General features: G+C 40.8%; 1 protein-coding gene across 1 annotated transcript in view; it reads right to left on the bottom strand.

Annotated features, from left to right (window-relative positions):
* The window catches only part of KCNQ1 (potassium voltage-gated channel subfamily Q member 1), a 328,824-nt gene that overhangs the window by 274,637 nt on the left and 40,271 nt on the right, over nucleotides 1–13,916 (bottom strand). The window contains exon 2 of the mRNA XM_036384322.1: nucleotides 12,994–13,084. Coding sequence (XP_036240215.1) covers nucleotides 12,994–13,084 — 91 coding nt within the window. The remainder of the gene's footprint in view (nucleotides 1–12,993; nucleotides 13,085–13,916) is intronic.

Here is a 13,916-nt window from a genome sequence, read left to right on the forward strand (position 1 = left end):
GACACAAAATCAGAAGAAATCAGCAGTTAGGGCACAGATCATAGAATCACAGAATGGTTTGGGTTGGATGGGACATTAAAGATCATCTCTTTCCAATCTGCCTGCCATGGGCAGGGACATCTTTCACTTGACCAGGTTGCTCAGAGCTCCATGCAGCTTGGCCTTGAACACTTCCAGGGATGAGGCATCCACAGCTTCTCTGGGTAACCTGCTCCAGTGCCTCACCACCCTCACAGTAAAGAATTTATTACTAATATCCAATCTAAACCTACTCTCTTTCAGTTTGAGGCCATTCTTCCTTGTCCTGCCATTCTATGCTCTTGTGAAAAGTCCCTCTCCATCTTTCCTGTAGGCTCCCTTCAGGTACTGGAAGGACACAATCAGGTCACCCCAAGCCTTCTCTTTTCCAGACTAAACAAAGCTAATTCTCAGCTTTTCCTCCTAGGGAAGGGGCTCTGACCATCTTCTTGGACTCGTTCCCACAGGTCCATGCCCTTGCTGTGCTGGGTGAGAGCTGGGTGCAGCACTGCAGGTGAGCTCTCACCAGAGCAGAGCAGAGGGGCAGGATCCCTCCCTCGACCTGCTGCCCAGAGCCCAGCTGCTTTCTGGGCTGTGAGTGCCCTGTACATGTCCACGAAGATATGACTTGGTTCTAAAGACAGAAACACCCCTACACATAAGCTACAAAATAAATGGAGCTGCCTGGGACTAGAAAGCTAACAGTCCCTTGTGTCTGAACACTTAGAAACCAGACTTCAGCTGCTTTCCAAAAGTCAAATCAACTCATGAAACAGGAGATTCTCCTAATCAGAATTTCTCTTAATGTCTTCACTAGCATTTCAGTACCATGGTTTGTTGACCTTGACAAAGTAAAGACTGACAGACTGCCTGTTTGTTTTGGGAATTGTTTGACAGAATGGGCACAGTGTGCATTTTTGTGTGACTTGATACATGGCTGAGCTTCTCACCTCTGACTCATCGGCCATTTACCTGACATAATCAATTAAGAAGAGGAAAGGAAATTTCACATTATTGCTATACTACTTGGAAGCATTTTTTTCTTCATTGTAGCATGGGGTTTCCTAGTTCTGTTGCCAAAATACAAATATAGGTCTCTGTTTACAAAGCTATTAATTTCAATTACTGCTGCAAACTTCTGCTACTTAAAAGGTCTACAAGATCCCAGATCTATTGCCTCCACCTTACCTAAAGTATCACAAATGTATTTGCAAGCTCATACCATTGTAAAGCTGACTTGTACAGTCAGAACACTGCCCCTAATTTTCTTGAATTTTTTTTTCCTTGTGGATGAGATAACAACTTCCTAAGACAGTTCAGAATTAGGAGTAAGAGAAGAATTATTTGTTTAAATACTTTTCAACTCTGTTGGCTTTAAAAAGGTGTATGACTCACAGTGGTTAAATATTTAACTGTTTCACTAATGAGCTGAATATCCTAACATGTGAGTATGAAAACACGTGTCACTGCATCTGAAAAATCCCACTCATATCCAAGGAGCATTTTAAAAATTTTACATATATATATTAATACATATAGAAACACACATGTTAGGAATCTATAAGGTAAGTTGCTGTTTTGAGACTATTCTACACACACATTTAGTATTCTGTGTAGAGATATGTGGGAGTTGGGGCTTGGTTGCGTGGGTATTTTTTTCCCTTTTTATCAAAAAAATTGCACTAATTCAACCCCAAATGTGCCTGTTATTGTATTAATAATTATGATGACATAATAGTACAATTATACCCTGTGGGACTAGGCTACACTGCCATGTGCAACCACGTGCCTACCATCACTTCAAAGACAGAAAGAGATTGAAGATACAACCCCACCCTGCTGCTCATTCCTGCACTTCTCATCTTGGAGATTACCACCCACAGAGCTGAACAACGGTAACCTGTTGTGGAAGTGCTCTTGGCCCTCTTTGTTACCACCACAGTAGGCTTAACCATCTTTGGTGGCAAAAATAAAAAAGGCTTTCTGGGGCAGCTGGGCACTGCAGCAGACCATGAAAGTGAACACAATCCAGTCCAGTTCAGGGCAGTGGTAAACCCCACGGAGGGCCTAGAGCAAAGAGCTTGCAGACAACTGCTTCTTAAGATTTCCAGAGAGACATGCATCTGCAAACCTACCTGCACCCTGCCTGTTCTAGCTGAGTTTGAACAAAACAGCTTTTGTTTGTAGAGATGGCCCAGCTGCCAACGCGGGTTCAATAACCAGCTCTGGATTATGGTAGGCAGGTCTAGACCTGCAGGATAAACTTAATCTCAGCCAAGTTGGCCTCAGTCAGCTGTCAGGCTGCAACCCTGCTGTCCTGCAGCAAAACAGATGAAAAGTAGACATAAAATGCTAGTTAATTCATTATTCAGTCAAATCAATACATGAGAGGCACAAGCTCCAGTGTGTAAAATAAGGGCCAAAATCTCAGCTTTTGGGGGACAAAAGAAACACCAAACCAAAGCCTTCACAGTTCTAAGTTAAGAAATGAGACAAGAAGTTAAATATATTTTCCTTTTCAGTGTTGTGACTGCTGAGTCCCATCACTCAACCAGAATGCTTGGAGCAGGCCAAAACTGGGACTTGTGGAAGTCGTGTTTTCTCTGCCTCAGTGCCTGGCTGTGCAAGAGTCCACTCAGAACTTCCTTCCCCTTACATTTTCAACCACTTTGTTTGGGCTGCAAAACCTATGTGGGTAGGAGCTATCTTTCAGAGCATGTGGCTCCACACACTCTACTAGGTGTTGTACTCAATCTTTCACAGGCAGGGCTGTAATGGAAACAACAATAATGTCCTTTCTCAGAAGAATAACACATGAGTCTGCTTGTAAATTGTGTTGCAGATAAAGTTTCCATCACACTTTTAACTATCAAAAGCTAACAAATCTTACTCTACAGTTCCACAAACAGTTTAAGCCAGAACTGTTGCCAAAAGAAGCAATCTCATCTGGCCAAAAAAAAGGTTAATTTGAACCCATCTGAGCTCTCCAAGGCAATTGACAACAGAGCTGCATAAATGCTTGTGTTGGCAGAAGGAATGGAGCAGCAGGATCATTTCTTCAGGTGGCAGTGCCAGTTTATGTAGGCTGAAACCCCCTCTTGAAAGTCCAGCCTGGGTTCTCTGAAGGATTTATCTCACAAAGCCAACTTAGAGTGGAAAAGCTATGGATCACCCGATTTTACACATAAAACTGCTAATATTCACCTCCCAAGAACACTGCAAGGTTAAGCACACTCGTGTTTGTAAGGCATTACAGAAGTAAGATTAGTAAATATTTAATTTTCTCTCCTCCCTTTCCCCTAGCCTTGGCCACTGAGTATAACTCATTCTGAGCTCCAAATACTAAATCAATGACTTGGAGCAGCTCCTAGAAGGTAGCTGTCAAGCTCCCTGCCTGTGGGCCAGATGGAGGTCAGTCATCACACACACGCAATCCAACTAGAAACTGCTCTGCAGTGCTGCAGCCAAAACAGCACCTAAATGCATTGAACCCAGCCGTGCTGCAGGGAACCTTGGAACAGACAAATCACCTCCACAGCAGACACCCTTTCTCACCTTGATCTGGGGAACAGCTGCAGAGGGATAAAGGACAAGCAAATCAACTCCTTTTGCATGCATTCCACGTGTGAACACATCCTGTCAAACTGACAGAAACAGCAGCAAAAAGGAGAGTTTCTGAAAGGTGCCTAAATAAGGATGTTAACAACATGCTGGAGGAAAAAAAGAGGCCAGCCTCAGTGTGATTAGCATAAGGGAAACCATCAAAGTGAGGCAGCACAGAGCTTGCTTTCACAGACTGGGTGTGAAAACAGGCATTTTGGTTATTTTGTTAGTACTTCAAAGTCCAGCTGTTTCTGAGCGCCAGTAACAGCTCTTGGTTCCCCAACATCTTTAAAATATGCTCCTGGTGCATGGGTTAGGTGGAAATACCTGATGTAAGCAATGCACTAAGACACAGGTCCCTGAAATCAGTGACCAGCAGGGATAGCTGAGCAGTGCAGAGGTCTTAAGACATTTATCCCAATATTTGGGATATATATACACACATATTATATATAAAAAATATACAGTCCCTAGAGGGAACTCAGAAGCCCACAGAACTCACTCTGCTGCAGAGCCTCTGGCTGCTGTGGCTGCCAGGGCACTTGGGGACCCATCCTTGTTTGCTCCCAAGGCACGGGACACGCCATGAGCACAGAAAGGAAAATGCAGCACGTGGCAGCTCCCTGGGCTATCCAGACTTCTCCAGCAGCTCAGTACAAACACCATGCACTGAGCTCCACAATTAAATTCATTTCTTTTATAAGCTGAGATAAAATGTAAATGCCCATGCTAAATACTACTAGCCACTGAATCAACAGCTCTAATAAACTTTCACGAGGCCTTTCTGATTACTGAGATAAAGTAGAATTGGGCCTCATAGTACAACAGGAGCAATCCTAGAAACCCTTTGTGCAAGACAAGTTTAACACAACTCATGCTTCAGTCACGATGACATTTTTTTATACCAACAAAATAAAAGTAAATTAGATAAAAACACATTTAAAACATTAAATGTGAGATAAATACAGTTTGCAGTTACATAAATCAAACTCATGCTTCCTAGGTTACCCCTAAGTACAAGCAGACTCTGTTGAAGAAATCTTTCCTATTACATCCTGATCCTGTTAATATTTATGCACACAGGAAGCTCCACTGAAGTCATGATGACGACTCATACACACAAAGTTAAACACACTGCACAACTGCAAGTCCCGTGCCATAAAAGCTTCACTTAAAAACGTAGAACATAATTTAGTTGCCTCTGCACATATACATTTAAGAAAAACCCAGCCAGCATACAGTCTTGCCTTTTTTCTCCCCTGGAAGGCAAGGCTTCAGCCCCTCATCTAAAGCCATGGAATAAACTCTCAAAAGGGCAAAATTTCCAGAGGCTCTACTCAATACATATGAAATCCAGCTAGAAGTACTTTTTTCTTCAAATTACTGATGAAAAAGGAAACATTCTATATACAAATAGAATATTTATATATGTAAAGAAGCATATACATGAATACATATGAAGAAATAAGGGTATTCTCCCATGTCGTTGTTCTCTATCTGTGCACAAAGCCAGATATTTGTCACTGTTTTCATGGCCTGGAAAAATTTCTAAGAGGATGTTCATTTACTCATTGACCTTCCAAGAGCAGTTAGACCTCAGTGTCAAGATGCACTCTGCTCTTGTCAAACACAGAGGTCAAGAAACAAAATAATGAAGCTTTTTAGAAATAAACTCATGGACATTTACTTCAGAAACTGCCAAGAAAAAGAAAGCCACCAAGAAGTCCAGTTGATTTTGGGTTTTTAGCCAGTTAATTGAACCCACTGAACCCAACATTGCAAAATAAAGTTCTTAATACACTCAATTTAAGTTATTTTCTCTCTCCTAACTCCTGGAAGCTCCTTTCTTCTTAGGCACTGGCACTTGCTGCTTTTCTGCTCTACAGTTACACCACACCTGCAGAGTTGATTCCAGTTCTGCCTACCAAGGGCCACTTAAAGCCATTCAAGAGCCACCAGCAAGTGACAGCTGGCAAATTCAAACCTGTCTCAGTAGTCTATCATATGTAATCAATTGCAAATAGAACTTCAACAGACTCATCCCATTATTTCCTAGCTAATTCCCCCTGGGAAAACAAGCCAGCAACTCCCACTTTGAATCATGAAGCTAGTTTTGCCCCTGTCCCTCCTCCCAGCTTCTCCTTTTCCCCTCCCTTTGCCTCAGTTCAGGGCCCTGTTTCAGTTTTTGGGCTTGATATCCGTTATGTTATGTCAGCTGTTACATTGCGCTTAAAACAATACACTCCAGCTGGCTGAGGTCAGATGTGAAAACAAGGACCTAACAAAGCCAGGGACCCTCCAGTTATACTGAAATTGAGATACACACTGAATGTAGCACTTAATGACAAACTACTTTCCAGACATTTGGGCAAAGCATAAAGGAAACACCTGTCACTGCAAACATTACACACTAATCCAGATAAACCCTAAATTTAAAAATCTTTCTTTTCACTGCTTGGCTATAGCATGCACCAGTATTCCATAGTTTTAATTTTTTTTTCACTAGATGGAATTTGTATTACTCTGCTTGTTTATTAAAATAATAAATAGTGAGAAATATGTATAATTTCAAAGAAAATATGTTTACTATGCTTCTTTTGGAGTTTACCAAGCTGATGTTCCAAGTTTGACATGAATTTATACCCCAGGAAAGTTTAGTCAAAATTTAACCCTTAAGTAGGAAGCTTGACAGAAGTGAACAATAAATGTAACTGTGAATGAAACATGCCATTTTCAGTAATGGCATTTTCTTATCTGCACCTTTGAACACAATTTATTGGAATGTGCCTGTTCTTAAAAATAAAGAAACAATCCACTGTGTGAATTATGAAGGCAAATACAAGCTCTTGAGAACAGGTGAAAAACTAACAACTCCAGAGAACATATCCCTTACTTATCAAAACCCTCCTTTCAATTTAAAAGCAGTGTTTCCTGACAACTTTCCCACTGCTGCAGCTCGTGCCTGACGAGCTGGGCAGAAGGACATGGTGGCACCCTGCTCATGCTGGTGTCTGGCAGAGCCCCCCGGGCTGCCAGGGAGGGAGATGCCCGTGTCAGATCCTGGGGGCCACCAAGCAGCCAGCACCCATCCGTCAGCGCTGCCTGTGCTGGCCACGATCTGTCACCAGCCCCACCCTGAGCTCGGGGCAGTCGCTCTGCCCAGAGCCCATCTCAGTCCTTAGAGCCCGAGTCCCAAAAAATGCCTGGTGCTTCAAAGCCACCTCGTCCCAATGGGGATAAATGCTAAAATCCTTCATCCACAGCCAGGGAGGTGCAGACTTTATTTTAAATGGCGATGTTCAGTTATGCCACCACACAACTCCAGGCACAGAAATCCCAGGGAAAGGGATTTTTCTTTTCAAACTTCATAGAAAAGGAAGAAGTAATCAATTTTCTACATCCAAGCCACTCCATTGTAGCAGACTAAAATAAGAATTCAAACCCACAATGTGGACCTTCTGGATGAAATGTACTGATATATGTAAAAAGAGATGCAGGTTTGTTTCTGTACAAACTGCTGCTTATTCTTATCATAAACATCTAAAGGCCATTCCTGGTGGTAACATTAGAGAAATTTACAAAAATAAACTTTTTCTTTTATCCCAACTGAATAGGAAACATCTAATAATACCAAGAGTGTACCTGGCAGGGCATAACATATTGGAAGTTTTTCTGTGTTTTAACAAGTTTAAGAAGTTTTTCTTTCTCCTCCATGCAAACACTTGCCCAATTCATTTCACTGAAAGCATTAATTGTTCTCTTTTTTTTTTTTTTAAAGGTATCCACAGGATGAGTAATAAAGTAGACAAACTGCATGAATTTTGAGGCTCCACCACAAAGTTGCCAGAGTTTTCTCTGGCACCAATGTTTACACAGCCCTTTTCTCCCATCTCTCTCTCCACAAATTATGATTGCTAATTACTCGTATAAAATTCCCCAAGCCCATGTGGAAAAACATTTCTTTATTAAGAGTTCGCTTCTTCCAAATTATATTTTTATCTAGTAGAGGACACCATCCAAGGTCAGAAGCAGCCACCCCAGGAGAACAGAGCGTGGGCCAATGCTGCCCTCTGCAGATTCTAAATGGAAACTCCAGCCTTCTACCAGGTTTAATTTTTAGCACATGTCTAAACAAAACCAGCTCATCTCTCCCTTACTGGTCTTAGCATGCTTTCATTCCATATCACCTCTTCATTCCTCTTTAACTCAGATTTCATCTACACCAAACCAGAGCAAGAGGCTTGTTCTTTTTCTTTTTTTTTAATAAGAAAGCTCCCATTTGATGAAATTGGTTCAGCTGTCCTGAACAGCCAGCCTTACTTCCACTTGAGGAGCATCTGATTTGGCCCCCTTTGACCTGCTCAGAACGGACATAAAGCAGAATTTAAGCACATTCACGCAACCTTCTGAACCGAATGAATTAAATCCTTTTAACATCACATTTACATTAAGTGCATAACTCTCTTCTGCAGGCCAGGGGAGTTGACAAGGGATTGCTTTGAGAACAGCTGGAACAAGTTAAGATCTTACTACCAGCAACCTTTCAAAGCAAGGCAGCTGATTTTGCAGGGAGGCAGATTAGAAGCCCTCACGTTATCTGCCAGCACAGCTCAGCCACAAACATCACAATCAGGGGCTGAACTGCAGCCAGAAACACCTGGGTGCACATTCAGGGGAAGATCCCTATTCCAGCTACTCCTCGTACTGTTGCCTCATTAAAAGAGAGGAGGGCAATTTTAATTTCTAATCATGTTTTCTGAGCCTCCAAATCACTCACAGCTGGCATTGTTCCTATAAACTAAAATGTAAAGAAGCCAGCTTTGACTGAAAGCTGGGATTTTCCATGTCAGCTGTCAGAGGAGTGACAGAAAGGAAAGGCTGCAGTGAGTGACTCCCTGGACAGGTCTTTCTGCAGGTCCAACAAAGGAAAAAGATTAAAGACCATAAATCCACTAGACACATCTTCTACACCAGCTGGCCTCACTTTGGGTCAGACCAGGGGACATTGCTGAGGCTGCACGGACAAATTTTTCACTTTCTCAGCTACAGCTGTTCTTCAGAGTCTGTAAACTAGATTAATCTGTAGAGCTGTCACCAGGCACCTTCACAGATATTAAATTCATTTAATTTTTCAAAAGGATGAAAATGTACCAATGCAGATGGTGAGTCTGCATTTTGGCCTTCTTAAGCAAGGGATATTATCAGGAAAGAAAACTGCTGGAACCCCTTTGAACTGTGCATTCTCTGTGAAGACCACCTTCAGAAGCAAAAGCTGTAGGTGTTTTCCTCTTTCTCTCTCAAAAGACCCACAAAAAACTCCGGCAAACAAAAGCCAAGTTTTACACTCAAAACAAAACATTATATTAAAAAAGCAATATAAACTAGATTTCCTATGGGCCTAGAGTCTGTACCAGTTTCTCAGAAGTGTAGGAATAACTTCAATGCCAATGAAGTAAATGTTAACAAACCAAAACTATTGCCTTTTAATCTTAATTCGTATTTTTTAAAGTTTAAATATTGTTTAATCGCTTCAATAAGAAGTATGCTAAAGTAGAAAAGGAACTTAAAACAGAAAGCTGGAAAGAGTTTATACTTTCATCATAAAAACACAGCTTTTCCTTCTTTTTTTATTTGGCGGGAATCAATATTGAAATGAGATTCCTACCAGAAAATAGCTTTTTCAGGCACACCAAATATCCCTTGGTTCAGCAGAATATTTAATCCCCTTGGATCAGGCACTTAGATTTTCTTAGATCATGCTGAGATAACAGCATTCTGCTGTGTTCTGGCACCATAAAATCCTTGCTTATGAAAATAAAAGAAAAATATGGCCTCTCTGGGAACATACATCTCTGCACTACTTTTTTCCATAGTTTAGACATTGTAGTCTCAGAATCAATTTTTACCCTGATATACCACATTCTCTTTATGAGTCATGGCAAAAGCTCTCCCGCACCACTGTTTTACACGGGCCAAGTGTACACAGGGCTCTTCAAAATGATGATGCTTTCACAGCCTTGGCTCAGACTCCAGCTCACGCTGGGCAAGTGCCAGCGAGTAACTGGAGTCAAACCCCCTCCGACAGCACCATCTAGCGAACAAAAAAAAAAAAAAAAAAGAGAAAATAAACACATGCAAATTTAAACAGTTTTCACTGCATTCTGGAAACGAACAAAAGGCCAATTCTCCCCTAATCTCCCATTACAACTGCATTTAGGTATAGCTTTCATCAAGGCTCTTTGCCTCGTGAAGTGTGGTGACAAGTAAAGAAAGATTCAGCGGCTAATTGTAAGCTTTTTGTCTAAATCTGGAACACCACTTGGAACACATATAAACTTGTCCCTGTTTATTTTTCCAATGCTAAGCTTGTGCTTTTCTTGCTTTTATGAGAAATAGAAGTGTTTTTTAATGCTTTTAAATTATTGATAGCATAACAACTTTTGGTTTGTGCTGCACTAGGTGATATTTAAAGACAAGCAGCTCCAGAATAAAATAACTTCATATATTTTGATATATTGCAAAATAATGTATTTTTAATATACTACACAAAACTGGTTTTTCCACCCAGTTTTGAACTGAAACCGCCACAACATATAATCTCAACAACTTTTATAGCTTTTTTTCCATGTTATTGTAATATCTTGTATGACTATAATAGTAAAGCATGAAAATTCTTCTTCATGAAAAAGGGCACACAGCTTCTATCTGTAACTTCAATGTGACCAGGCTCCCTGCTTTCAAAAGGACTACCTGCTGAAATTATGTAGGTGCTTCAGATCTTTTACAGGGTCAGAGCCAAATACTTTGGCTATTTGGAGGAACTAGAGCAGTATAGCTATTAATTGTGAATGCTTTTAATAGTCTTGTTTAATTAGTTTTCCAGTCAGGAGGAAGAGATTCTGTTCTTTTCCCAATGCAGATCTTCAGTGCCATGCAACTCCAGTTTCATGGGCTTGAGGTCTCAAACCACAAACTCTACATGACCAAAGTTCCTTCATTCTCAGTTAAGCCCAAGCAAAAGCCATCTCCAGGATTCCCATACTCCTGGTAGGTTGCTGGTACTCTGCTGCTCCTTTGAGCTCTGTCTCATTTAGTATTATTTTGTCAATCAAACTGCTTGCCTTCCTTTGCTCACCTACAATGACAATTTTACCTACTTGAATTGTCTGGCTCCAAATAAAGATCATTACTGTCAAATAATTAAAAATCCTTCTATAGACACAATAAAGAAATTAATTCCTACTGCAGAGCAGTAGAAAGGGTGCTCTCCTAAGCTTTCATTCCTCCTTACAGCATCATTTGGAAGCTTGCACTCTGTCTCTTCCAGTTTTGTGCCTTAATCCCTACATGCAGTTACACTTGACTGAACTTCCTTCTTTCCATTTTGCAGTTGCTCTTCAACCAGCCCTCCGTGATTAAATCTCCCCCTAAGAACTCACTTCCATCTACTTTTGACAACTTGTAAAAAGTAAACAAAAGTGAAACAACTTCTTTGACTTTAAGGCAGTTGACTACCTTAAAATCTCTTAAGGAACAGGAGAATAGGAAATTTCACAGGGTAGATAGATGCCAACAGGAGTGAGATTCTGACATTTGTGTTTGTGTTTCAAGATGCCACAACCCCTTGGAAAGTCCCACTGAAACTGGATAGAGCAGAGAGCACATTAGCCCATCTACTGCTTTGGATGGATGGCTCCCCATAATCCCCACAGGTTTCATGAAAATTACCACAGTTAATCCTTTAAGAAAACAGCATCAGCCTCTGCCTATACTGAACAAACAGACAACTTCTCATTTCCCGTGCAACCCATGCCAGCAGGATTTCAATTTTAGAAATTAAACACAGTTTTTCTCACTATGCAGAACAGGAACACTGATACATCATTCACCAATTCCCTTATTGCTTAGAGAGGATGATAACACAGAACAGCAGAAATACACAATACTGGATATGCCACACTCTGTGTGTAACCCTGAATGCTTTGCATGCACCTCACACTGCCAGGTACAGACAACACACACTGAACAAACCAAAACAAGCTCCATGATTTCACAGGGTGGGGGCAGAGAATGAAACCTTGCTAGTTATGTTGTCACTACAAGTTGTTTCACTGAGACAACACACATGTCAAATATTATGATATATTGCAAAGGTGACTGAGACATTACCAGGAGTTAAATTCATCACAGACATTGGCAGAAGTTATGGATAAAAACCCCTACTAGTTATAGAGTAAAAAAACCCAAAACAAATTAAATCTGTACAAAAGAGAAAATGCCGAACCACAAAAAAAATTGTACTGAATGCAGAAATAAAGGTGTGGATGCTCTTAGCTAGCACTAGTTCTGTTACACCTAGGAGTTCAAATATCTTACTAGTTAAAAATAACATGCAGGAATGAAAGCACTTAATGCAGATTGACACTAAATTTAATATGCTATATTCTTATTCTTACAGCATTCATATTAGGTATAGAACCTTGGCATATTTAATGGATAAATAGACAAAAATTATTAGCATTTATGGGGGTCTTGAGTGAACTTTTTCATGTGAATAGTGGTAATACACTTAATGATATTACTGAAGCATTGCTACAATACCTGTTTTGAACAAACATTTAAATTGCTCGTTAGCATTTTCTCGATGAAGTGACAGCATTTCCAGCAGTTAAATAATAGTCATTTATTTATAAACAATGGTTATTATTTATAAAGAAGAAATCAATGATTTAGCAGGGGCTATCCCACTAGTGAGGTACAAAAAATTCATTAAAAGTTTGGATGTTTAAAATCATGCCTCTCCAACCTCAAAACTAAGGCTCTTCAATGAAACCTAGGCTGGCAGGACACAATCACTGCTGAGGCATTTGTTGATACATCTATGCTGCAGCACTGGTGTACTACAACCATGCTGACTGAAGGGAAAGAGCATAAGACAGGTAGAGCAAGTTCTCTTAAAGTCAATGGATGTGAGTTTTCCACTTTTGAAACAAAGCTGGATATGACATCAACCAAATGAAAGGACGTCCACTTAGTTTTTTTTCCCCTGCTGTGGCCAGGTGTCTGGCCTTCAGTATGGCTGAAAAAAGTATTAACCCAAGCAAAAGGAGGGATCAAGCTTAATTAGAATAACTGTATGTGTTGGACACACCACAGGTGTCCTCAGTATAGGCCACAGAGGGTACACTACCTCATTTTTGGGTTACCATGACTTTTAGAATTTCTGTAGTTTGCAGATTCATTAGGGAAAAGCAGAAAAGTCTCTTGTCAATTAAACCACAAGGAGCATTTTGTTTGATATGATGTTAGCTCAGGAGATCAGAATTTGTACATTGAGAACAAACACACATCCATTAATGTCCATGTACATACCATCCAAAATAATGTCCCTGTAGCAAGAGCTGCATACTGCTCAATTGTAGAAAGCACACTGAAGATAAGGCATATCAGCACAATAAGGAAGCTGCAAATGAAAAGAAATTAAACAATTAAAATAATGTAATGCAGTGTAATAACCTATGGGGAGAATAGATAATTATGCCATCACAAATCATCTGTTTACAGTGAAACGTCATTGGTATTGGATTATCCCTAAACACAGCTGGTAAGTGTTGCATGATCCTGCTTCCTGTGGGATAGTTTATTTCTCTTCAGACACTGAGGTTTGGGGTTGGACATTATCAAATGAAACCATATGGTAAAACTAGTTTTAGCCTACCTCCAAGATTTGCTGTTTCCTGGCCCTTCATGGAAAGAGCATTCCTTGCTCTTTCCTATTTTGAGGACTACTTTGGCTGAATCACCACACAACCCCCAAGCATGTTTCAAATATTTGCCTTTTTGCTGATCCAAAGCCCAATAAACTGGGGGAAAAAAACCAAACCACAGCTAAGCCAAAGTTAATAGGCCTGTGCTATACTGTCTTTTATAATTGATCCCTAAAAGACCCCAAATACATAAAGTCTGACATTTGCATTTGAAACACAACCTAGGTCTGATTCCACCTAATTCCAAACCCCTGCCATGGGCAGTCACCTCTTCCTAAACTAGGCTGATCAGAGCCCCACACAGGCTGGCCTTGAACAGTTCCAGGGATAAGGCTGACACATTTGTCCTTAGGGAGGGGGTCCTGGTTTCCAACATAAGATCTGGGACAGCCAGGGAAACAGCCCAGCTGTCTGCAACCTCCCAGAAATCCTCTTCCCCCTGTGGAGAGCAAGGCTGCTCAGCCCTGCAGCCTCTGCCTTCAAAGCCCTTCCCTGAGCAGCTTCAGCTGCCCCCGTCCCACAGGACTG

This window comes from Molothrus ater, chromosome 6 (assembly GCF_012460135.2).
Source record: "Molothrus ater isolate BHLD 08-10-18 breed brown headed cowbird chromosome 6, BPBGC_Mater_1.1, whole genome shotgun sequence".
Lineage (NCBI taxonomy): Eukaryota > Metazoa > Chordata > Aves > Passeriformes > Icteridae > Molothrus > Molothrus ater.